The 24,794-nt window shown below is 39.8% G+C and overlaps 2 protein-coding genes across 2 annotated transcripts; both read left to right on the top strand.

Moving 5' to 3' along the window:
* Nucleotides 1-19: 19 nt before the first annotated feature.
* Nucleotides 20-19,579, top strand: col28a2a (collagen, type XXVIII, alpha 2a). Its single transcript, XM_056388472.1, has 37 exons — nt 20-102; nt 977-1,736; nt 4,054-4,200; nt 4,448-5,022; nt 5,598-5,618; nt 5,749-5,808; nt 6,950-7,003; nt 7,731-7,775; nt 7,870-7,896; nt 7,992-8,036; nt 8,142-8,186; nt 8,570-8,623; nt 9,823-9,891; nt 10,016-10,084; nt 10,246-10,314; nt 12,112-12,180; nt 12,819-12,887; nt 13,003-13,071; nt 13,429-13,497; nt 13,610-13,681; nt 13,830-13,898; nt 13,990-14,061; nt 14,318-14,386; nt 14,516-14,584; nt 14,693-14,761; nt 14,864-14,932; nt 15,045-15,113; nt 15,328-15,396; nt 15,643-15,711; nt 15,803-15,883; nt 16,214-16,249; nt 16,334-16,370; nt 17,069-17,626; nt 17,764-18,080; nt 18,194-18,446; nt 18,574-18,765; nt 18,849-19,579. The coding sequence occupies exons 2-37, from the start codon at nt 1,679-1,681 to the stop codon at nt 18,854-18,856; spliced, it is 3,792 nt and encodes a 1,263-aa protein (XP_056244447.1). The 5' UTR covers nt 20-102; nt 977-1,678; the 3' UTR covers nt 18,857-19,579.
* Nucleotides 19,580-20,531: 952 nt separating this feature from the next.
* bbs5 (Bardet-Biedl syndrome 5) lies at nt 20,532-24,785 on the top strand. The gene is made up of 12 exons (XM_056388525.1): nt 20,532-20,707; nt 20,943-21,025; nt 21,114-21,179; nt 21,526-21,575; nt 21,937-22,064; nt 22,165-22,300; nt 22,843-22,938; nt 23,437-23,499; nt 23,633-23,767; nt 24,009-24,092; nt 24,339-24,362; nt 24,442-24,785. The coding sequence occupies exons 1-12, from the start codon at nt 20,646-20,648 to the stop codon at nt 24,541-24,543; spliced, it is 1,029 nt and encodes a 342-aa protein (XP_056244500.1). The 5' UTR covers nt 20,532-20,645; the 3' UTR covers nt 24,544-24,785.
* The last annotated feature ends 9 nt before the right edge of the window (nt 24,786-24,794 follow it).

The raw sequence follows: 24,794 nt of genomic DNA, 5'->3' as shown, positions 1-24,794 counted from the left end.
GCACTCACCTGTCTACAACCTTCCCCAATACCTCGACTTCATCAGCTGCGTCATGCAGCATTAAGATCCAGTGGTTCACCCAATCTTAGAGATTTGCATGTGGTAAGTAAAGCAGAACATCACCCAAATATTTCTATAAATACCACTATATTGAAAATAGAAGCAGTTTGGTGGGTTTTTGTATGTATGTTCCTCTGAGTACTCTGTAGGTGTTATTTTACACACTCAGCTGTTTCTTTACCCTCCTTTTATAGAGGACCGGCCTGAATGTGCCGTTAAGTTAGTTTTATTTCAGAGAACATTTCAGTGTGTCTGTAGCACAGACTGTATATGGTCAGTAGAAAGAATGTATATCACATTTCTTAGAGACTTGGCCAATAATCTCAAGTATACTATAAGTCTTGTGGAAACTCGTGCCTAAGATTTGAAATCCTACCTCAAGCATTTGTATAAGCACTAATCTTCGGTGCAGAACCCTGACCCACGGTGTTTTGTGTAAAGTTATACATCATGATAGAAGCAGTGGGTTGGGATAGGACATTTTGCACAAGGTAATAGTGACAAACTAACTTTTTGGCTCAAATACGGTTTAAAAAAACTGAAGATGAAATTCAGTGTCCGGACACAAGCTCAGGGGCTTCAGTTTCTCTTGATCATCTTTGAGACGTTTTCTACACCTTGATTGGAGTCCAGCTGTGGTGAATTCAATTGATTGGACCTGATTTGGAAATGCACACACCTGTCTATAAAAGGTAGCACAGCTGACAATGCATATCAGAGCAAAAACCAAGCTATGAGGTGGAAGGAACTGCCAGCAGAGTGCAGAGACAGGATTGTATTGTGGCACAGATCTGGGCACTGAACTGTTCAGTATTACAATAATTACTTGTGTGGTGCTGGAAAGTAATGCAATTATTCACAAAAAGAACACTTTTCATGTGTATATGTCTTTTAGTTTCACTTTGATTCATTTCAGTGTGCAAAAGCAAGGCCGGAGAAGATGCTGACAGAATCCTGGGATCCATGGGAGGGAGTTGGGAGGAGAAGGTTCTCTTGAAAGGAGTCGTGGGACATGGGAGGATTTCAAACCAGCTTCATTATACAAGCCACATATGTTGTCCTGCCATCTCCTAGGAACCTCAGCAAATGGTATGGTGAAGACCCTAAACGTGCCCTCTCTGTCCATCTCAGGAAACCTAAAGTATATTCTTGTTGGCTACAAGATGAGCCTTACACAAGCTATTCTGGAGAGCAGACGGACAACCATTAATGTAGTCAACGCCCTTCCTCCTCTGCCATCTATCCAGCACGTATAACTTGTTAATTTGTCCATGAAGATGTGAATCAACCCAAGGCCTCCACTACAAAACCAGAAGCTGGGTAGCTGGGAGCAACATGGGATTGGAAGCCACAAGTGGATCTGGACCATCTCTCTTCACTCTCTACATGACTGAGCTTACTAAGGCTCACCCAGTGGAAGTTGGATGCAGAGGCTTCGTAGGCATATCAACTAGCAGACTGCTTAAGGACATGGGAATCCGAGGCCAGGCCCGACGTCAAGCCATCAAAGCAATCTCTGGCGCTGCTGAAAGGGGAAGCCAGTGGCAACGGATTAAGAGGAGAGACAACACCTAGGCTCCAAAATAACAAAAGAACAGGATGACATCATGGTGGGTGTATGATGGGCACCCACTTTAAAATCCTGAGGTTCCCACTGACAACAATGAGATCTCAAGGTACGTGCAAACAAGGGATCACCTAATCACCTATTCCTAAATAGAACCAAGTTGATTGATCTGCCAATCTCTTTCCCACCTCATTTTATATGGCCTGTAAAACTGTCATTGGTTGAAGTTGGTGCCTCTACCACATAAGTAGTCACAAACACAATGGGGAACATGAACAGTCATTTTCACAACTCATAAATGTTGCTGCAGTATATAGGAACACTATGATAAGTTGTCATTCTTCATAAACCAAAGTGACGGGCTGTATTTTGCCAAGCCATCATTCAGTGCAACATTCCTCTGTGTCAGAGTCTCCTTTAATTACTTCTTGCCTGGAGCTTTGGAATACAAAGCTTCTTCACCTCAAGCACAGCAGGGAAAAACTCTTCATGAATCCTCAGCCAGTCTGCACAGGAACAGCCCTATCTTTAAACCACACCAGGAGGAGTATGCTGAAAGGTCAGCTCTGGTAGTGAATGGTCAGATGGTCATCTTTTAGGGTCTGGGAGGTGAAGTACCACCTGCAGCTTTCAGTAATTCATCTTCTCAAAGATATATTGCATGCCACTCGCCTTCTAAGTGCAACCCTCTTTCAATATTAGGATAATGGAAGGAAACAAATCCCGACAGCTAACAAAAGAGAGCGTAAATTTAGGGCACTAACAGCACATACGCTTATTGGTTGAGGTTACTGTGCAGCCCTCACTGCTCGTAATTTGGGGCTGCGTTACACACTAAGAAATTGGACAGTGAACTGGGCAGTATTGACACTTCATTCCAAGTGTAGTGACTGTTGGTGTTTGCCCCGATAATCGTGATGTACTCGCATGATTCAGATCTGTTTCTAATCTGAAAAGACACTACATATGCGTAGCTCGTACTATTCTTTTGGACAATATTTCAGAGATATTGCTGAGCACTTATCCTTCGCAGTAAAGTTAGCCCATTTCATGGATTGGTCCAGTTGATGTCTGTGCTGAAAATGCTGTGGTCATTGATCTGATTGCCCCTTTTCTAGTATCTCTAAACTAGTTGTCATGGTTTAGTAATTTTAATAATTAATTTAGAAAATGTAGGACCTTTTTAACCCTTTTTCCTCAGGCAGGACTGTTATGGTCATTCCAAAGTCCAGCGTATAGACCAAAGGTGACCAGGCCTTTGCCATTAGCACCTCTAACCTTTAAAACATCCTACCTGTGGAATTTATGCTGGCATCAATGCCACTTTTTTATACCTCCTCTTTAAAATCCTTTTTAATCATTTTTTATTGTTTCAATTTAGTCTAAGTGCTGTTTTATTATAAGGTAACTTTATTGTAGTTTATATTCAACATTTTATGCAAGCTTTTCTATCTTAAACTGTTTTATTTGCAAAATAATCTCCATCCACTGTTAACAATGCATGCTAGTATTAAATTAGATGTATAGAAATTCCACTCCTCCTCCTCCTCGCACACAATCATCAAAACAAAGAGCTTTGAACCATTGTTATCCGAGCCTCACCACGTAAAACTCAACATCAGACATTTTATCCCCCCCACAGCAAATCCTGTGCAAATAAGCAGAACTGAACAGTCAATATAACTGTAATTAAGTGTATTGTATGTTTTAAAAAAGTTTAAATATGCAGGAGCTCTGATCTAGAAGCGGGTAGTTATGGTTTTATAACTTTTACATGAAAACAAGACCAAGTCTGACAAATTACAGTACATGATAACTGTATGGCATTTTGATATGAGTTACTCCACAGTAATATACAGTTGATTGTACTTGAAGTGATTAAAACACCAAAGTCAGTAAACACACACAATGTTGTTTCACTGTTGCAAACATATCCTAGCAGCCTTCCCCTGCCCCGAGGGCAGAGCTGGAGTCTTGGCAAGGCTCCACAGGATCTGCCTCCTTATAAAGGAGGAGTGAGTGTCTCGGGGTCTCTCACTCTCGGCTCCCCAGAATGACCGACCCTGCTGCTGCTGCTGCAGAATCAATGAGCTAACGGGAGCTCACTGTGCACTCTGGTCCTCCGCTGTTCCTGTTGCCTTTTCCAACTCTACATTTTGGGCTGCACTGACATACTAGATTTGCAGCACTTCCAAGGGAGGTTGGACTGTGAGTCAATGTGAGGGACATAGCTCAGTTATTTTAAAGATGTACTCCACTTACAAAACAAACTAATATTCAGCAATTGAGTTTGACATTTAATGTTAAACTGTTGTACTGTTAAAAAAAATAAAATAACATGGATGCACAATCTGATTAGATGCACAAACTACTGTGGATTGTAACATTGATTGATTTTTAATTGTTATTGCTGTTTTTCTCCATAGTTGGAGCAAGGATGTTCCCCTGCTTTACGTCAGTGCTGCTTGCCACAGCACTGACCAGTGTCTGGGCCCAAGACTCTTATGACGAGAGGAAAACTAACAAAAAATTCAGGACCAAACCTCTGGCTGCAAATATTCATGATGGACAAGGTAAGAATGACAAACGCCATGAAACAAAATATTATTTTTTCAGTCTTCAGAGCTCATCATATTGCCATGGTATTTTATCTTAAAGCGTTTTATGTGTATGCTTTCTTTAATTTTGACTTATATATAAATGATTGCACAAATCTACTGTATACCTCTGTGTGTAGACATAGATCAGTGAAAGGAATAAGGCTTATTAAATGTTATAATGGCAATCGAGAGTCCTTCATCTTGTTCTTTGTGCACATAGCCATCCTCGATGAGGACTGTAGCTTGGAGCTCTCCTTTCTGTTGGACAGTTCTGAGAGTGCTAAGGACAATCATGAGCAGGAAAAGCAGTTTGCTATGAACGTGGTGGAGAGACTCCAAGGCCTTCGGCTGCAAACCGGCCGCAGTTTGAGCTTGAGGGTGGCTCTGCTGCAGTACAGCAGTCATGTCATCACAGAGCAAACCTTCAGAGACTGGAGGGGCACAGAGAACTTCAAGACCCGGATAACTCCCATCGTCTACATCGGGCACGGCACCTACACCACCTACGCCATCACCAACATGACCAAGATCTACCTGGAGGAATCCAGTCAAGGCAGCATCAAAGTGGCCGTGCTTCTCACAGACGGTATTTCCCACCCGAGGAACCCTGACATTTTCTCTGCTGTTGCTGACGCTAAGAACCAGGGCATCAAATTTTTCACTTTGGGCATCACCCGTGCAGCCAACGAGCCAGCCAATGTAGCCCAGCTCCGTCTACTTGCCAGCTCTCCTGCCTCCAACTTCCTCCATAATTTGCAGGACGAAGACATTGTCAAAAAAATCGTCACTGAGATTGTGAGTATAATACCTCGTCTTTCAGCAGACAGCACCGAGAAAGAAAAGTGATGTATTTGCTTGGAATAAGCATCTATTGAGTTGACACATGGACAGGCTTGTTCAAGTATTTGTATAGAGATGGAATGATGACAATGCACTAGAGAAACAAATGAAAGAATGTGTGTGACAGCTCTGGATTTAAGCTTTTCTCCAGAGCTTTTACACCAAAAAAAAAAAGTTTGACATCTGCATGTGGTCCAAGCATATCCCATAAGATTTCAGTTTGTCTTACAATCTCACATCACATTCCTTTTTAAGTAGAAACAACTAGGTTTAAACTGTGATTAAACGTTTGCAATTTATTAAACTTTGACTCCTCTGTCACTAAATGTAACTCATAATTGAAGTATTCAGGAGTCTGCCTTTTTTATCAGTTTTTCTTTGTTCAGTTTTAACAGTTGCTTGTGCTCCACTGAATGATTATAACACATCCACATCTCTAAACGATGAATGAACAAACCTGATAAGAGTCTGCAATATCTTTCTACAATTCAATTCCTGTCAGATATTTATCAAGTTTGTTTTCTTTGCAGACTGGCTTGGCTGATGAAGGAGTAAGTATTATTACAATCAGACACCTCCATTTACAGACATTTGACATTTAATAATGTGTAATTAAATGAAGGTGCCCACTTTGACTGTATAGGATTACATTCATCACAAACATGTCTCTTCTTTTTGAAGTGTCCTCTGGCTCAGAGATGTGCTTGTGAGAAAGGAGAGAGGGGACCCAGCGGGCCTGCGGTGAGTATTTAGCCTCAAACTTTTCAAAATATCCCACAACCAAAGTAACAGTTTCCTTTTGAAGTGTCACAGTGGTTTGTCAGAAGGAGGGATTCCTGATATCTGGTGCAGAGAAATCTGACATGAGCCTGATATTCGGAGTATGGTAATTGCGCAGTTTTGAACAATTGGATAATTGCTTGCTTTTTCCCTGTCAGTATAGCCTGCAGGCATTTGCACAAGCAGAGTCAGTGGATAGGTGGTCCTCTCCCACATTCTAAAAGCATACCTATGGCAACAGGGAAAGGAGAATAGACACTGTGGTCTGTTAATCCCAGAGAAATATGTTTGTTGTGTGCCCTGTCTCAGCTAGTTACTGTGCATTTCTCATTCAACATAAGATGTTCTCCATGGAAACCAGAGGCACCACATTTAGGTCTTCTCCCCTTTAAAACCGGACCTTTTGGCCGTCATAAATCTCACATACAACCCCTGCTGCCGCCAGGGTCAGTGAGACAGGGATATGGGATGAGGGACTGCAGTATGGAGAACCAGATATTACACATAATTTCTGTGTGATGCTAGAAGAAGACGATCCCAGCCCCTCTAGACACCCACTTGCACTTTTAGACATATATGCAAACGTCCATTCAATCCCCTCTTCCTGTCGGATGTCAGACAGCACAGGTAATGTGAAGCTTTTCAGAAACCCCAGCAGATAATCATGTTGCTGACAGACAGCTGTGTGGTCATTAACCAGGTGCTTTTTCCTCAGAGGGATTCTTCAAATTCTTACACTCAGACTAAGAGGCTCTCATAATTGCTCTCATTGGTTTAATGGTCACAAACTAGTGATTTCTGGTGGATAGCAACTGACACACACTGTCCAGGTGCATTTCAAGACAATGACCCCTGGCTCTGTGAACAAGACACCTCATGCCCACCTACGGCTTCAACTGTCATGCAGCCCTAAAATCCATAAGCACACACATTCATCAGTCGACCCAGTGACTTTTTCCCCCTCTGTCTGTCTCAAACAATGTCTGTCTAGAGAGGGAAAACTTGCACTTTGGCTTTGCAAACAATGTACACTGACTGGAGAGGAAAAAAAACTCAGGAGAAGAAATTAATCAATCAACGTGTATTTTGTTTCATTCTCCAGGGGAAGAAAGGTCGCTCCGGAGATGACGGAGCCCCAGGGCTTAAAGGACAAAAGGTGTGTGTTTTTTAGATGGACATATGGACTATGACTTTCTTACCTTGCAAGCTCTTTCAGGAGTTATATAACCCTTTGTGATTTCTCCACATCTAAATTCTGTGTTTCAGTTTTGGAAGAAGTTGTCAGTCTTCCTGAGCTGGGTCATCCAATATCTGTAAATTGTGAATTTTTAGCATTTGATGTTTTTAAAATATGCGTGGTAAATATTGTTTACTTGTGATATACTAATCTGTTATTAATTATTTGTATATGATTGATATATTATGGATAATTATATTGTTACAATAGGGCACTCTGGTTAAATGGAGGAAGTTTCTTTTTTTTTCATTTTTAATTATTAATTTTTTTATAGAAATGTGATATAATATTCATAATTATGTTTTTATTAGTGTATAATCACCTATAACTACGAATCATTGTGTTTTCTTTAGCTTAGAATGAGCCCTTAGGGCCCGCTTTGTTGCACCTCCGTCTTTCTACAGTAGCTCAGAACAGACGAAGAACACTGACTATAGAGAGGGCCTTTCACATTTTTATATTACCTGAAGGCCACTAAAGGATTGTTAAGGGAGGGGTGAGGGGATGGATATTCAGTTGGTTGCAGTCTGCAACCTCACCCCTAGATGCCACTAAATCCTGCACACTGCTCCTTTTGGGGGGGGGGGCTAATTTACAGTGGATAAACTGATTGATGTAATGAAATGGTGTAATCCTGTCATATCAGGGTGAAGCAGGATTAAGTGGACTACCTGGACGAGAGGGTGCTGAGGTAAATGCTGCTATATATGACCAAAATAAAGAAAGTATTCATTATTGTTACATTTGTTTGTTCACACATAACATTTCATTCATTTTAATTACAGGGAAAACCAGGTTACAAAGGAGAGAAGGTATGCAATTCAGGTTAATGACAATGACATTTTTTATTTATTTTTTATTCTATTTTGCTGGACACAGTTTTGCAATACTTGTGATCTTTACACAGGGTGAGAGGGGTGAGTGTGGCACTCCTGGAATCAAAGGAGACAGGGTACGACAGCACTACTGACATTACACATACTAAATATATGTTTACAGTTTGAGCATACTGTATTTGATGTTATGGTCTTTCTCTTCCCTATGCGATGTGCTCCAGGGTCTTGAGGGTGCAGTCGGTATAAGAGGAGTTAGAGGTCTACAGGTTAGTAATAATTCATGTGTTTATAGAGCTCGTTTTTGATTGAAGACTTTATATTGTTTGGACAATCAGACCAAAGAGATCAGAGATGTTTTAACTTAGAATCCATGGGTACTCAGCTATACTTAAAAGTACAGTGCAGGTAATTTCAGGTCACTACTCATTAACATCTGGATGTATATTAGCATGCCATTCTAGATTATTAGAAATACCCATTGGATCGCTGTATGCTATAAAATCCACTTAATAGCAGCAAAGATCACCACATTATGCCACACATTTCCTGCCTCTCCATACAGAGTGATATACAAACATACATGCACATACACATCCCCATCTGTTTCTGGGTGTTTCATCATTAATGGCTGCATGATGTCTCTGCCCAGGGGTTACCAGGACCACATGGAGACATTGGACCAGAGGGCCCTCAGGGGAAGCAGGTCAGCCCCTTTTTGAATAACTCTCACTTACCTTGTTTTGCACATCTGCTGTGACCTTTACATTTCCTTTTTATGATTAGTTTAAACAAGAGGTTGGAGTTTTACCAGTCTTAACCATATAGCAAAGAGGCCTGTTTGTCTGGTAATAGACACCTGTGTGAACATTTGGCAATGACCCAAAGTCTTCCCCATCATTACTGTTCTTCACTAGCACGGGGATGAACCATCCGCAAAAAATCTCACTGCAGGTTCTCCTAATGGCTCGTATCCTGTTTCTGAATACAGACAAGGAAGTGCCTACAGCACTGTCAGCTTCTCCAACAAGATCTGCAGTTAATAACATACATGGAAAATTAGTGTGCCCCCAGTGTCTCGCCATGTGAACACATGTAGGTGGCATTTGCAAAGATTGACAGGAGTCTTGGTGGTCCCTGTGTGGTGTAATTTGTATTGGATATCAAAAAAAGACTCCTGTTAGACAAGCCTTTGTATGCATATGTTATTTATATATATTTCTAAGATAATTTAAGTCTGCCCCCCACTTCAAATCAGTATGACTGGGACAAGGAATGATTACTCTTAAGCAAATCATTCAAAGTTAAATTCACATGAAATGCATTAAATGGGACATAGAAACTATAACATTCATTTAAAACAAGCTAAATGATTACATCATATGTCAGGCTCCTTAATTTTGTTTTCCATTTTACCTTAAGATAAACGCTACTTAAACCCCAAGCAAATAAGTAATCCAAACTTTGATAGAGTGAATTGCCTCCAGCAGTTCTTTTGTTATTTTATCATTTGGAGACACAGTTGTTTGGGACATTCCTGGAGCTTAAGTTTAGCTCATATTTGTCCTGACCTGCAGGAAGAGATGAAATATCACGCCCACTACCTCATTTACAGTAAACACAACAGCTGAAGGATTTACAGCATCAAAGGAGCATCTTGTCTCCTGCATATGTGCGGGCCTGTGTATGTATACAATCAAGTCTAATTTTGAGTGAGGTAGTATTTTTCAGTGATGCAACATAGTGTTTTTATACAGAGAGAAAAAATTAAGAGGTTAAAAAGATAAAATGATTTATAGGACAACACAAAATGAATAGATCAGTATCGATGCACTTTTAATGTTAGTTCATGGTTTAAGCTCTAGTGTGCACTGATGATGAGTGGTATAATGTTTGTGGTCACAGGGTGAACGTGGCCCACTTGGCCCTCCAGGAATTCAGGGGGAAACTGGTATTGGACTTCCTGGACCAAAAGTAAGTCATGCTATAGATCATCCTGTGAATACTTTGTTCTTGGAGATTATTCGTGATTGTTTCATTGGTATCTACATTTCTTTGGGTTGCTGTTATTAAACTAAGTTTCTATATCAATCTGCAGGGTGACATGGGGTTCCAGGGCAGACCGGGTCCTCCAGGTCCTCTAGGAGTGGGTGAACCTGGACTTCCTGTAAGTTCACAAGAAACTGTCTGTGTTATTGAAAACTGTTGAGTGGTTTTCTGTCTGTGGTATTTGTTTCAATTGTGATCTGTTGAGAAAGTCCATACAGGTACTTTGATCTGAACACTGTTTGGGTGACGTACTGTACACACACGCTTTTTTTTTAACAGGGACCTCAAGGACCACAGGGTGTTCAAGGGGAAAAAGGACCCCATGGTGAAGGGTTCCCTGGACCAAAGGTATGATTTCGATTCTATCATTAGACTAAACTAAACTAATCAAAACAACGTTGTCAAGGTCAAAACTAGACCATTCTACATTGCTTTGCTTAGGTAAGCCAGTAAGAGGCAAAAGATCTTTTTCAAAGAACAATAGAGCAAAGACCCCTCTATCCCCTGCACTGATGACTCTGATGTCACTTAAACCCCAGTGAAGCTGTTCAGCTAACAGCTCAGGGGTAAATATGTGGAACTGCATCAAATGCACAGTGCTGCTGGAAATGCAATCAAGGCCTAAATTAATTAGAAAATATAAGTAAAGAAGTCTGTAAATATCTAAAGGGAAAGAGCAGTGGGAATGACATGCAACAAAGGTCCCCAGCTGGAAGTGAATACATTCTTTGATTTTTGTCTGTGGCTTCAAGGTCTGCTTATCTTGTAGGGGTTAATTCTCTTGAGTCATCTTGCCTGTGTTTACATCCGTGTTGCTCCTCTGCTGAATGCGTCAACTTGATATCAATATAAAATTAAGGGCTATAGATATAAGTGATGAGCAGGGCACAGTTTATAAACCAATTCCTAGCATGTCTTTAAAAGCAATGTTATTTTATTGTTCCCTAATCCAAATTGGCCATTGCCCATAACTAACCGCTTTCATTTTGACCAAGTTCAAAACCTACTTGCACAAATATTGCATGAATCAGCTGTTTGACCCTAAGAGTAGACACATAAGCTGCCAATGTGTGTCGCTGGCATTTCTGGTAGACATAATTCCCAGGCCTGAAATGAACATAAAAGCACACTGTTGACCTTCTAACTGATGTTTGAGAGTGTACGTTTCAGTCTAGTTGTACGTAACTGGGGCATTCTGCAGTTCATGGCCTGCAACTGTCAAAACCAGATGTCACTCTGTTTCCAACTCACTGACTCACAGCTCAGGTGTTCACTCAAGCGTTACTACTGACTCTGAAGTTGATGTGTAAAGCCTGTAAAGACTGCATCTCTTTCCCCCATGCTGCAACATGCTGCACTATGAAACATATACTTTGCAAATGCTCCATCTCCAAAAGGAGATAGCTAGGATTCAACCAAGGGTTTAACATGACATGTAAGAGCGGGTGTAATAGTATGTGACTTACATTGTAATGCGTACAGTGTATACATGGAGATTATTAGAGACAGTCTTACTGTTCAACTGCACAGAAAAAAATCTAACTACAATGAAGTGAGATTATAATACTAAAGAGTAAAATACATTTTGTCAATACCCTCTCACAACAGAACTTGTGGGGAAAATCTGACGCTGGGAGGAGTGTATTAATGAGGTTGTTGAGGATTCTCTGTAAAGGAATCTAAGGTACACTTTTATTTGTTAAAGGAAGCACTTGGAAAATGAACGCTGAAAATGTCCTAAAGCAACTACACATCTGTTTGACCTGTGCCAGACTTCCTGCCTGTTTTAAGTTTCACTCCTCTGCTGATTTCTACCTGTTGTAAAAGGGGATCTGTCAGAGGTGATCAAACCCTCTCTCCTCCACTCACACACATGAAGTAAATATGATCAGGCTTGCATGTCTGCATTTTAGGTGTTGCTCATGCTGCTCATGCAAAGAATCATGCAGCCATAAAGGTGTTATGACAAAAGGAGAAAAAATTCCTTGTGCATAGGATCAGTTTGTATCAATAACAAGAGGCTAACAGGAGCCAACATGCTCCTCTTCCATACTGTCTTCACTTAGAACAATGCAGATTTGGCTGTGACCCAATCTCAAGTGGTTGTGATGTAACTGACAAAGATGAATTGATTTTGCTCCTCAGGGCGAACGGGGGCTCCCAGGACCGAGGGGACCAAGGGGACAGCAGGGTGCAGGAATCAAAGGAGACAGGGTGGGTTATAAATGTATCATCTCACAAAGAGAACTCACTGCAGCATGTGTACAACAACGGCACTAATGAAATCCATAAAGGAGCCCAAATGTCCCCTAGGCTATAATTACAAAGATGGCTCCTTGGAACACCAAGCTAAAGCAAAGGGAGATCAGAGAGTCCTTCATTTAACAAGTTAATGTGTTAAAGGTAGTATGGAAGGCCTACACTATGTACTGTAAATACTGTGTAACTAGCTGCTGAGTCCAGTAAGTGATGGGTTGTAGTTTTTTGCATCTGATGGAAGTATTTAAACCTATTGATCATGATGTATTCAACCATCTGGGAGATTGATTGTTCATAAACAATGTCAGCAGCAGGTAAACAGTCAGTGAAGGCACACAAGTCCAAAAAAAGGGAGCAGACGGGAAGAGAAAAAAAAAAAGGAAACAGGTAGAGGTCATTAGCAGGCAGGCAAACAGGACTGAGGCTGGAGTGATATAAAGCACAATGCAAGATCTGAGGGGCAGGAGTGCACTGAGACTGTATATTCAGTGTCAGGAATATACAGTCTGTTCTGTCATGAAGATTCTGTTGCTACATATTAAATATATGGGACGCATACCTGTATTGACTTTTCTATGCTGTTTTACTTTCAGGGTGACTTGGGGCCTCCAGGTCTTCCAGGGCCAATTGGACTGACTGGATTGGGCATACAGGGAGAAAAGGTCAGCAGACTATTGTTGTCTAAATATTAAGAAAGTCCTGTATCTCACTTCTCTGTCGTACTCCTTGTCACATACAAATGCAATAATAGCACTTCCTGCATTGATTATTGCACAGGGAATCGAGGGTCCAAGAGGTCCACCAGGTGTCAGAGGACTCTCAGGAGAAGGTTTACCTGGACCTAAGGTTCGTTTAAACAGCTGTAAAATTCAAGATTGCATGTGTTTGTATGGTCAGAGAGAGCTGGCACAGTTTATCACCCCTTACAGACTAAGAGTTTGATTCCAGGTCACTCTATATTTACAATTTTCATGCTGGAGTATAATTGATTTAATGTGAAGATTTAATGTAATCATATGACAGTTTGTTAGTTTTTACTGTATAATATCCTGTTCATAATAACAATGTCTAGCTAAACAATGTGTATCTGTTCAAACAGCACACCAAACAAGTTCAGAACAAAATATCAAATAAATTAATAACATCAGTGAAAAGTATGTACGTAGTAAAGTTATTAGAGAACCAACCTATTTCTATTTCTAGGGAGACCAAGGATTACCAGGAGAGCAGGGAGCTACAGGAGAGAGAGGCATTGGTGAGCCTGGTCCAAAGGTAAGCCAACTCATGTCTTCAACCAAATAAGTCAGTTTAATTGTAGTCTGTATTATCAGTGCCAATGTCCTGAATCCATCAAAAATCCAACAATACTATTCTGCGGTTACAGGGAGAGCCTGGAGCAGCTGGTCTGGGTGGCCTGCCTGGTCTTCCAGGAGAGGATGGAGCTCCGGGACAGAAGGTACAGTACATTATGTCAACTCTGTACCTTCCTTTTCTTTGTCCACTGACTTACAAGGAAAAAATACTTGATTATTTCCAGAACTCTTTGTCACAGCTGAGGAGTTAAAAGGATTGTTTCTTTGTCTCATCTACCTTTCCTCTCTTAGGGTGAGCCTGGTTTACCTGGTTTAAGAGGTCCTGAGGGAGCACAAGGGATTGGCATTCAAGGGGAGAAGGTATGCTTTAAATTATATCCTCGTGTTGTTCATTTTTTTTTTTATCAGATCAAATGTTAATAAGATGATGTTTGGCTGTACTTCCGCCCAGGGTGACCAGGGTCTGAGGGGCATCCGTGGGTTACATGGGCCTCCAGGGATTTCAGGACCCTCAGGACCAAAGGTAAGAATTAATGGAGCATTTTATTGTGGTGTGATGGCTTCCGTGATGAACTAGAAAAAAAGCTCCTGTTCCCAACCTCATTCCATTTATTCCATAATGAATATGTTGCTGTCGAAGATTTATGCCGCACTAACCCAACCTTTTGAATAGAGCCAAAAAAACAAGTCCTTTACAGGTTTTTGGCAGCTATAGTATTGTTATAATAGAGTAGAGCATGAAATGGATCTTAAGTCTCTTGCTCACTCTTACTTGCCAGGGCGAACGTGGGATACCAGGCCAGCAGGGCATGCCAGGGCAGCCAGGACGGTCTATATCAGGTCCAAAGGTAAATAAATAAAAACATATCATCAATCTTGGCAGGTAGACAAGTAGCACACTACCAGAAGAATTGCCAGATCGAGTCTGTGATGTAATACATGAAAACATTGTTGCTACTTTGTTGTCCTGTCTCCAGGGGGATTTAGGTCCCAATGGGCCCCCTGGTCCTGTTGGGGAAACAGGCCACGGACTACCTGGTCCAAAGGTAAACACTGCCACTTTTATTTTTAGAGTGTTTTTAGATCGCCAAAAGACATATTTGTGTGGATTGCATCATGTTGTTGGACTTCATCACTGAATTTTGTTTAACCAGGGTGATCGTGGTCATCCAGGTTCACCAGGTCCACTTGGTCTGAAGGGTGAAGGCTTTCATGGCCCAGTGGTTTGTATCACCAGCTAATAAAGTACAAATGCTTACATTTTGTAGCTAGTAAAATCCTATGCAAGCAGGCACAGTCTGAACAACTGTATGCACTTTGTTTAGGGTCCTCCAGGCTTGCCAGGTTTACCGGGAGAACCAGGCCCAGAGGGAATAGGAATTCCTGGTCCTAAGGTCAGTGTCTACATGTTTTTTGTTTTGTTTTTTGGACGTTTGATTGTGTGTTTGTGTAGGAGTGTATATGTGCGTATGGTGATGCTCATAATCCATGTCATGTCTGTTCCAGGGTGACATCGGCTTCAGAGGATTGCCAGGTTTGCCCGGCCCACCTGGAGAAGGCTTACAAGGATCACCAGTAAGAAACATTATCTTATCTTACCACACAGCTCGAGCTAATTATAGTTAATAATAAAAATCTGAATCACAGCTAATAACTGAACAAATTAACCTTTAGCAATATATAGATTGTACTACACATGTATCTGATCATTTACTAAATACAAGTCTGGAGGTTGTTTGATTCCTCTCTTAAACTAGTGGTCCAATTACTTCTAAACATTTGTTTTAAGGGTGGTGTTGGGAGACCAGGACTTCCTGGTCCAACTGGTCCTCAAGGAGAAGGTATTCAAGGCCCAAAGGTAACTGTTACCACTTGGTAGAAATGCAAGATCTTCATAATTAGGCTTAATTCACATTTGTACTTTCTTGTCCACAGCAAGTAAGAGTGAAGCAATATGATGTAATTAATTCGTGCTGACATGTTGCACAGTACAGAACTGCCTGACAAACTAGCTGCAGGACAAATCATAACAATAATTTATGATCTTTCAAGAGTTTGGATGCATCTCCTGTGTGCTTCAAGTAAAAGTAGAGTATAATTTCAGGGAGAGCCAGGATCTCAAGGTATGACCGGGCCTAGAGGGCCTCAAGGAGACGGCTTTCCTGGTGCTAAGGTGAGGCATTTAGATGTAGTTTTCAAACATTTTTCACATGATATGTGATTAACTGGTCTCTGACTGATGATATACTCTCTCCTTGCTACAGGGTGATCGTGGATTACAGGGCGAGAGGGGAATGAAAGGTACAAAAGGAGACATGGGAGATCCTGGAGTCCCTGGTGAAGCAGTAAGTAAAACGTCAATAATCAACCTGCCGATGTCAAGTCTCACAAACACAACCTGAATCTACATTGGGAAAATCCAATTAAAATGGCAAAATGTGGGAGCTGTTATTCAGTGGAGAGTGTCATCTTACAATGGCATTTCCAATTCCATCTCCTCGTAAAAAGTATTGTCAGGCAGAGTTAGTAAATTGAGAAATAAAAGTCTCTCCTTGATACTTCTCATAATCTAGAGAAGTAAGTTGAAAGAAGTGCGTGTAGAGTATATGTGTAGCAAGTGTTTGATACATTAGTAATAAAAAGTGACAATATTTTCAACTTTTCTCAAATCCCAGGGGAGGCCAGGAGCAAAAGGAGAAACAGGCCTCACAGTAAGTTTCTCAGTTCAACAAATGGATGACCATTCAGCAAAGTGTTGTGATATTATACTAATTTAAACTTTCCATATTTTTCAGAGAGAAGACATTATTAAGCTGATCAAAGAAATCTGTGGTAAGACCACCAGTCAAATCTAGTTTATTAGTATAACCTTGAAGAAGCTGGTACTTTTTTCATTAACTGCTTTTGACAGTATAGGTAAACTATCGTCAAATTTTATTAGTTTGGTCCAAATTCTGGCAGCAGTATATTGTATAAACTACAAATTTACATATTTATTTATTTATTTATTTATTTATTTATTTATTGGCATGCTGGGCCGTGATGGATGGCAATGTTGGTCCATCTGTTGGTCCACCATTTAGGTCCAGATTAAGTCATCTTAACCACTGGATCAGTTACCATGCAATTGTGTACAGACATCCATGGGCCCCAGAGGATCAACCATATTAACTTAAGTGATCCCCTGACTTTTCCCTTTGCCACCAGTAATTTTGTTTATTACCAAACTAATGACATTCCCATCAGCCTCAGCTGTACTTTATTTTGTACTAATTAGATAATTTTAGCAGGCAAACAAGCTCATCTAAGATTGTAAACCTCGTCATTGTGGGCATGTTGATATTAGCATTTAGCTCAAAGCATCCTTGTGTCAAAATACATCCTTTTAAGAGCTTTTCATGTGAATGTACATCTTCCCTAAGCTGGCATTAGGTAAACCAGAGTACTAGAGATTCCAGTAGTCCACTTTCTACAAAAATACACACCTTTTTGAACAAATGCTAAAACCTTATGTACCTTATTGCTTTCAGGATGTGGCATCAAGTGCAAGGAAAGGCCCATGGAACTTGTGTTTGTCATCGACAGCTCAGAAAGTGTCGGCCCTGAGAACTTTGAAATCATCAAAGACTTTGTCACACGGCTGGTGGACCGGACCACAGTTGGTCGCAATGCCACCAGAATCGGACTGGTTCTCTACAGTCTGGATGTCCATTTGGAGTTCAACTTGGTTCGGTACATGAACAAACAGGATGTCAAGCAGGCAATCAGAAAAATGCCTTACATGGGTGAGGGTACTTACACTGGCACTGCCATCCGAAAGGCCACACAGGAGGCTTTCTTCAGCGCTCGGCCTGGAGTCAGAAAAGTAGCCATCGTAATCACTGACGGTCAGACCGACAAACGAGAGCCCGTCAAACTTGACATAGCTGTGAGGGAGGCTCATGCTGCAAACATTGAGATGTACGCCCTGGGGATTGTCAATTCGTCTGATCCTACCCAGACTGAGTTCCTGCGAGAACTCAACCTTATTGCCTCTGACCCCGACAGTGAACACATGTACCTTATTGATGACTTCAACACACTACCAGGTGACAATCACAGTCAGTAAATACTGTAAATACGAGGCCTTCAGCAGCGTGTTCATGAAAATATCCAGCTAATTGTTATCAGCTACGAGGTTGTAAAGTGCCAAAAATTAACCAATTTCCTGATTTCCTTTTTTCAGCACTGGAGTCTAAACTCGTCAGTCAGTTCTGTGAAGATGAAAATGGCGCACTTATTTACAATCGCATCACAAATGGACACTGGAACGGCAACAATGGGCATGGTATTAATGGGAACAATGGACATGGAGAGAATACAAATGGATATAATGGCTATGGTAATAATGGTTATGCTTATGATTATGGAAAAAATGGACATGGGAACAGCGGGAATGGTTACAATTACCAAGAGGAGATCCAAAATGAGAGACGCACCAACAGCCGAGGCCGTGGAGACACTTTCACACTGCCCATCAGTGCTGATCCTCTCCCGATTCAGGTCTTTGCTAAAATCCATTCTGTGCTGTTTTACTGAAAATATACAATTTTCTCTACTGATGGTCCAAATTCATCAACTCACTGATAAATTTTTATGTTGTCATCTTACTTCAGGTGGTGGAAGATGATGATGGTGAAGATTTAGACATCAGAGCACACATGCGGGGCGGTAGCACTGTGGCTGTAGTTAACAAAACATCATTATCACCTGTGAGAGAAAGCTCTGTCTCCAGTGAGGCAGTCATATCATCTTCCTCATCATCTTCATCCTCAGCCTCATCTGCAACATCTTCGTCAACACTGGGTTCAGTTTCATCCTTAAACTCTAATCAGGTGCAACCGGTGGTGAATCCAGTCCTGCCTGGAGGTGAGTGCTGCACTCCTGCTCAGTAGTAGTATGGACTGCAGTATGGATTTAGGACATGCTGCTATTCTCATTGAGTACATAAATATTCTTTGGAAAATGTGCATCTCACAAACCATTTCTCCTTCAGAGGCCCCTCTTCTTGATCCCCGCTGTAAGCTCAACCTGGACCAAGGCAGCTGCCGAGACTATAGCATCCGCTGGTACTATGACAAGCAGGCCAACGCCTGTGCACAGTTTTGGTATGGAGGCTGTGGTGGAAATGACAACCGTTACGAAACAGAAGATGAATGCAAGAAGACTTGTGTTCTGTTCAGAACAGGTATGTTTTGGAGATTTTTTTAAAGCAAATATACATTTTCATTTTATTATTCTTTTCTGATTATTTTACTTTCCTTTCTCCAGCTGAATAAAAGAAGTGGATCAGAAAGTGGACTTTTCTACTCTACCATGTGCTAATTTGTTGTTTTAATGTGATTCAGTCTGTCACTTGTGTTCAGAAAATTTTAAGCACTTTTCTAACACTTTTGTCCTCATGCTAATGTGTTTTTTTGGTCAAATAGCAAAGCCATGTTATATAGTCATGGCAAATTGAATCAGATCCTGAAAAACTGCCAAAATGAGTGACTTATAACTTCTACAAAATTGACTATATTACCTCAAAGACATGGTATTGTGCTTAGACCAGAATAAATCTTTAATTCAGGGTTTAAATGTCCTGGGTCTAAATTGTCACCATCAGGGAATTTATGACAATTAAAAATGAATTCACCTACAGATCATTTACAGTATAGATCTTATACCTCTTTGAGCCATGTGCGTTACATACACTGAATATATTTCTAGCAAGACAGCAATAGTGAGATGTTTGTTTACGTTGTGTTGATAGCATTTGCTGAAATATGCTCTGAGTACTTTTGTGTACAGTCTGTCTGTTGTTACAATGTGTCCTTTCAGGTTATACCTGGCAGCTGTAATAAAGGGCCATGTCTGTGTGGGTCTCCTGTGAATGTCACCTCGTGATGAAGATTTAGGCATTCTGCAATCTATCCATTAAAGGCCTGTCTATTTTTGCAGTGTGTGTATATCTGAATGTTTTGTGTGTTTTTGTAATAATAAAATATGAAATAATAGTGGTTAGCCGTTTTGTTTTATTTTTTGCTTATTAAGCAAAGTAACCAGTATCACTATTACCATTGTAACCATCATCTATGTCCACCCTTCTTTGTGTCTCTAGTAATAACAGAGGATAGTCAGTGTCATAAAAGTTTTCTTGGTCGTTGTTAAATATTGATAGGTTTTAACTGCCATCAAAAGCTATAGGACACTATTTCAGCTTTTTAGTTTAAATTAGTGTAATGTCATTGGAAATGCAGCACCTAGAATAATAGAGGAAATATTGAAAATGTTTTTTGTTCTTAATTGTGAAAAGTACCGTTATCTAACTTTATTTTCTTTCTAATGCAAAGCACATTGAGTTCTCCCCCTGGGCGTGAATTGTGCTATATAAATTAAGTACATCATACCTTACTCTGTCCATGTGTTTGCAACATCTTAATTGGTAGGCCTTTCCGGCGAACCTGCCTTTAATAAAACACTAATTAGGAGCCCCATTGGGCTTTAATAGTTTGCAACACTTCAGGGCATACCTCTCCACAGTCACGATGGAGAAGGCAACTTATTTTATTTTTAATTTTATAGAGCACTATTATTTGATAGACAGATGTTTCTCACAGCAACTGCCAAAAAAAACTTATGGCTACCAGAAACAGGGAAAATTTGGAGAGATTATTGCCCAAGTGTACAAAAATGTAGCCTACTGAAACTGAAATTGAATATTACTAACCGCCAGGAGTCGTAAAACAGAAATAATAAGGTACATCACAATAACATCGCAATTCAGACGAACACAAGTTAAACAAAACAAAAAAAGATTAAAGAAATTAATTCGCTATTTTCGTTTTGCAAGGTTATTCTTGATAGTTTTTAGTAATAAAACCTCTGGTAAAAAAAATAATAAAACAAAAACTTACGAGGTCCAAACTACTTTATGTCCCTTTGGCTTGCCGTCTGTTGCCACGGTGATTGTGACGCCAGGCTTCTTCAGATTAGCCAGCATCGTAGAAATTTAGCTAGCAGCTAAACCAACAGCAGTTTAATTAACGCTACCAAAGTAACCAGTGAGAGTGATAACCTGTGGCCATGGCATCTGTTTTAGATGCTCTCTGGGAAGACAGAGACGTTAGATTCGACATAACAGCGCAGTAAGTTAACGCTGAATTAGTTTGGGATTATTTTCCTATCATATAAACTGGTTAGCTCAGATACGCTACATGGCCTGTTGCTAATATCTGGCTGTGATGTTTTCCCGATAATTGTGTTTAACTTTGTATTCTGTCCTGGAAAAAAAAACGTTTTATGTTTGTGTAATGTTGTATTCGTCTTGGTGCAGAGATGTGGTAGATCACTGTCACTCAATCAATGTGACGCTGTTAACAGGCAGATGAAAACTCGTCCAGGAGAGGTGTTGATAGACTGTCTGGACTCCATAGAAGACACGAAAGGAAACAACGGAGATAGAGGTAGCTGTTATGGAAGTTCACACTATCTGGATATCTTGTGTGTGGCTGGTCAGATTGTTAATAACTGATAATGTCGACTTTTTTGCAGGACGACTGTTGGTAACAAATCTGAGGATCATTTGGCATTCTCTGGCCCTGCCAAGAGTCAATTTGTGTGAGTACACCTGCATGGTTGAATCCATTTCTGTACTTTGATTCTGCCACCATTAACTGATTATTTCTGTCCACTCTTGGAAGTGCATGGCATTAAATGACTTTGGTAAATGATATTAATTGACATCCTTAAGGGATTAAACCTGCTTTTATTGTAGGTTTAATTGCTTTCTTGTGAAACCTCAATTTTGACTGTGGTTTCTGTCTTAAAGACTTTACTTTGAGTGCCCACAATAGCCACTGCATGCCAACAAAAACAGAGTGTAGAGATGACTACAAGAAGGTAAGTGTGAAACTATGTAAAAAAAAATACAGTTAATCTAAATACAAATCTGTTATTTTTTCAGCTGTGGGTTACAACTCAATAATTAACATCACAACAAGGACAGCTAACTCAGTAAGTGAAACCCTGTTTTATTTCTACTTCTCCAACTATTGAATATTTTGTTATTAAATATTTTTTGTAATATTATTTAAATTACACAGTTTTTGTCCAGAATCAATTTACTTTACATATTATAGGCACTTTTTAAATGGACAATTTTGATTACCTCAAGGTTTGTGTTTGTCTTTTTATTCAAGTCAAGTAATGACAAGTAAGTCATTCTAAAGAGGAAATATGTTTCAATCTATGCAAGAACAAAGCAAATAATAGCAACTTTGGTTCAACATGCTATAACTTGTTGTAATTAATATATGAAGAAGTCATAATAAAATGGATAGAAATGCTTATTCAGGAATTTCATGTTCTTTTCCAGAAATTGAGAGGTCAAACTGAAGCACTCTACATCTTGACGAAGTCCAACAACACAAGATTTGAGTTCATTTTCACAAATGTGGTTCCAGGAAGTCCACGGCTCTTTACTTCTGTCATTGCTGTACACAGGTAAAACAATGCTGAGGGAATCTTCAATTCTCTGCTTATGTTGTACACAAAATGTTTGGCCTAATACAGTAAATATTTTACATATTTTTTTTTGTTGCAGGGCCTATGAGACATCTAAAATGTACAGGGACCTCAAACTGCGAGCTGCTCTCATTCAAAATAAGCAGCTGAGGCTTTTGCCCCGGGAACAAGTGTATGATAAAATTAATGGAGTGTGGAATTTATCCAGTGATCAGGTACTGGCGTTCTTTATGAAATGTGTCTGTTGAGATGATTTTCAGCATTTCCAAGTTTACAAAATGTACAGATCTACATGTACAGATAAAACCAGACCTAGCTCTACATACATACAAGTACATGGAGCTTAACAGAAGGATGTAAACAGATACTGTATATTGAAAAGTGCAAATGTATTGAGGCATGTGTACTTTCATTTGTCATTGTAATGACCAGTGAAAACGTAACAAGTAAAACAATGTAACAACAAAACTAATTTTAAACCTCCTTATATTTTCTTATTTACTGAAATGTATTGATGAAAAGTCACTAACAGTTAACAGCATATAAATGTGTGAAATTTAGATGAGCCAGCTGCAGTGGATTAATGAAATGTAAATACAGTATCTACTGTTTGCCTCTTACACATCCATTCATTGGTTCCGATTCTTAAGAAGTCCACATCCAGTACGTGGAGTCAGCAAGGTTGAAGGATAAATTGTTTGCAGTGTGAGTAACTGGGTTACATTGACTCCATGGTTGTTTGTTGTCTTTCTTTTAGGGCAATCTTGGGACTTTCTTTATCACAAATGTTCGGATTGTGTGGCATGCCAATATGAATGAGAGCTTCAATGTCAGCATTCCTTACCTCCAGATTGTAAGTATAATACACAATTAACAATAAAGATCTTATCTTCAGACTTTCATCTTGACTTAACTAAATGGGCAAAATGAGCTTAAAATGCAGTGTTACAAATTTGCCTTTTAGATTGGTTCTAATAAACAGCATTCTGGTTTTTACACATACTTTTAAGTCACTCAGTGGCTTTTACTTTTACTTTTATTTTTTATTTGTGGCTCAAAATGTTTTAAACTAGTCTTAATGGCAACAAACAGAGGTCCCAGATACTGTAATCTAGACATTAGAAGTATTCACAATTTGGGCTTGTTCCCAAAATTTGTATGTACCATCTCCATTTTCATGTTTTAACAAACATACACACCATCTGTTACACACTCAAGTGTGGCTGTAACAGTTTTTAAAATTGAGGTACTTTCACTACACTCACAGATACCACTGCATCCTTGCACACAAGCTTCTACTAATTATCTTGTGTCTTTTGTTTGTTTGTTTTTTAATCCTTTTCCCCCAAAGTGGTCTATCAGAATAAGAGACTCAAAGTTTGGCTTGGCTTTGGTGATAGAGAGTTCACGTCAGGTAACCTGTTTTTCTCTGCAGTTTGAGTCCCATTCACCTGAACTGATTACAATATAATGATTAAATACTAATACGCCTTTCAATGATTTGTTTGCTGGTAATCTAGAAATATACTGTGCCTTTTCGGTTTTAGAGTGGTGGCTATGTGCTTGGATTTAAAATTGACCCTGTGGATAAGCTTCAGGACGCACTTAAGGAAATCAACTCATTGCATAAGGTGTACTCTGCAAACCCTATCTTTGGAGTGGACTATGAAATGGAAGAAAAGGTAGGAATATCAGAATTGTATTAAAATGCCTAACCCTGAACACCTCATTAGTATAACTAATGAGTAAAACTGTAAACAAACCAACTTTAAAATGGTGTAAAATGTAATACTGTCATTTTAACAGCTGATTTCTTCCACCTATGTTCCCATTAATGTTTTGAATACTTCACTGTAGGTGGCCTTTCCACCAGTTCAGTTGATCCTGTTGTCATAGCGCTGTTTGTCCTAACAATGATTGCAGCCCCAGCCACTGGAAGAACTCACAGTGGAACAACCTCCTGATGATGTGGAAATTGAGCCCGATGAGCAGACTGATGCTTTCACCGTGAGTATTTCCGTTGGCCACCGTTACACTCATCTGGGTGTCAGTGGCTTAGTTTTCAGACTCTCAGAATAGCTGTTAGCTAATGCCTTTCAGCATAATGAACAACCATGAATTTATGTTGGCTAGTGATTATGTTTGTCAGAGTAGTTCTCATCTGATAACAATACTCTGTTATTACAGACAGTGACTACCCCAGTTAGTTTGATTAAATGTGCTAATTACTTGTTTATGTTTCCTTGCTTCCAGGCGTACTTTGCTGATGGCAATAAGGTAAATTCTCACAGCTAGTGATTACAATTATAAAAATATGTTGCACAGTATGTGAAACTTGTTTATTGTCGTTCCAAAGCAACAAGACCGTGAGCCAGTGTTCTCTGAGGAGCTGGGCCTCGCCATTGAGAAGCTAAAGGATGGCTTCACGCTTAATGGACTGTGGGAAGTCATGGGCTGAAGTAATGTACATTTATATAGTGTAATTATCCAGGAAATAATTGATGTATTTATAGCTCAGGTTAAAAGTTGTACAGCTTCCGCATACATACTTTTCATAATAAGAAAACACTATATTGCATGTGTGACAGATTAATTGTGGGATAATTTATATGTAAAGTATATTTTCTTCCAGTGGATAGAATGTGAAATATAATGCAGTTTGTATTGTTAAAAGTTAATAAATAAATGTATTTAAATAGATATTGGAGA

This window comes from Seriola aureovittata, chromosome 11 (assembly GCF_021018895.1).
Source record: "Seriola aureovittata isolate HTS-2021-v1 ecotype China chromosome 11, ASM2101889v1, whole genome shotgun sequence".
Lineage (NCBI taxonomy): Eukaryota > Metazoa > Chordata > Actinopteri > Carangiformes > Carangidae > Seriola > Seriola aureovittata.
This window is presented reverse-complemented; position numbering and strand designations above follow the sequence as displayed.

Bases quoted from the DNA above. Each gene is read 5' to 3' on its own strand.
- col28a2a (XM_056388472.1), top strand. From the start codon at position 1,679: ATGATGGGCACCCACTTTAAAATCCTGAGGTTCCCACTGACAACAATG. The intron at 4,201-4,447 runs GTAAGAATGACA...TTGTGCACATAG, and splicing joins AAATATTCATGATGGACAAG to CCATCCTCGATGAGGACTGT. The intron at 13,072-13,428 runs GTTCGTTTAAAC...TTCTATTTCTAG, and splicing joins AAGGTTTACCTGGACCTAAG to GGAGACCAAGGATTACCAGG.
- bbs5 (XM_056388525.1), top strand. From the start codon at position 20,646: ATGGCATCTGTTTTAGATGCTCTCTGGGAAGACAGAGACGTTAGATTC. The intron at 21,576-21,936 runs GTAAGTGAAACC...GTTCTTTTCCAG, and splicing joins CAACAAGGACAGCTAACTCA to AAATTGAGAGGTCAAACTGA. The intron at 22,301-22,842 runs GTACTGGCGTTC...TCTTTCTTTTAG, and splicing joins GGAATTTATCCAGTGATCAG to GGCAATCTTGGGACTTTCTT.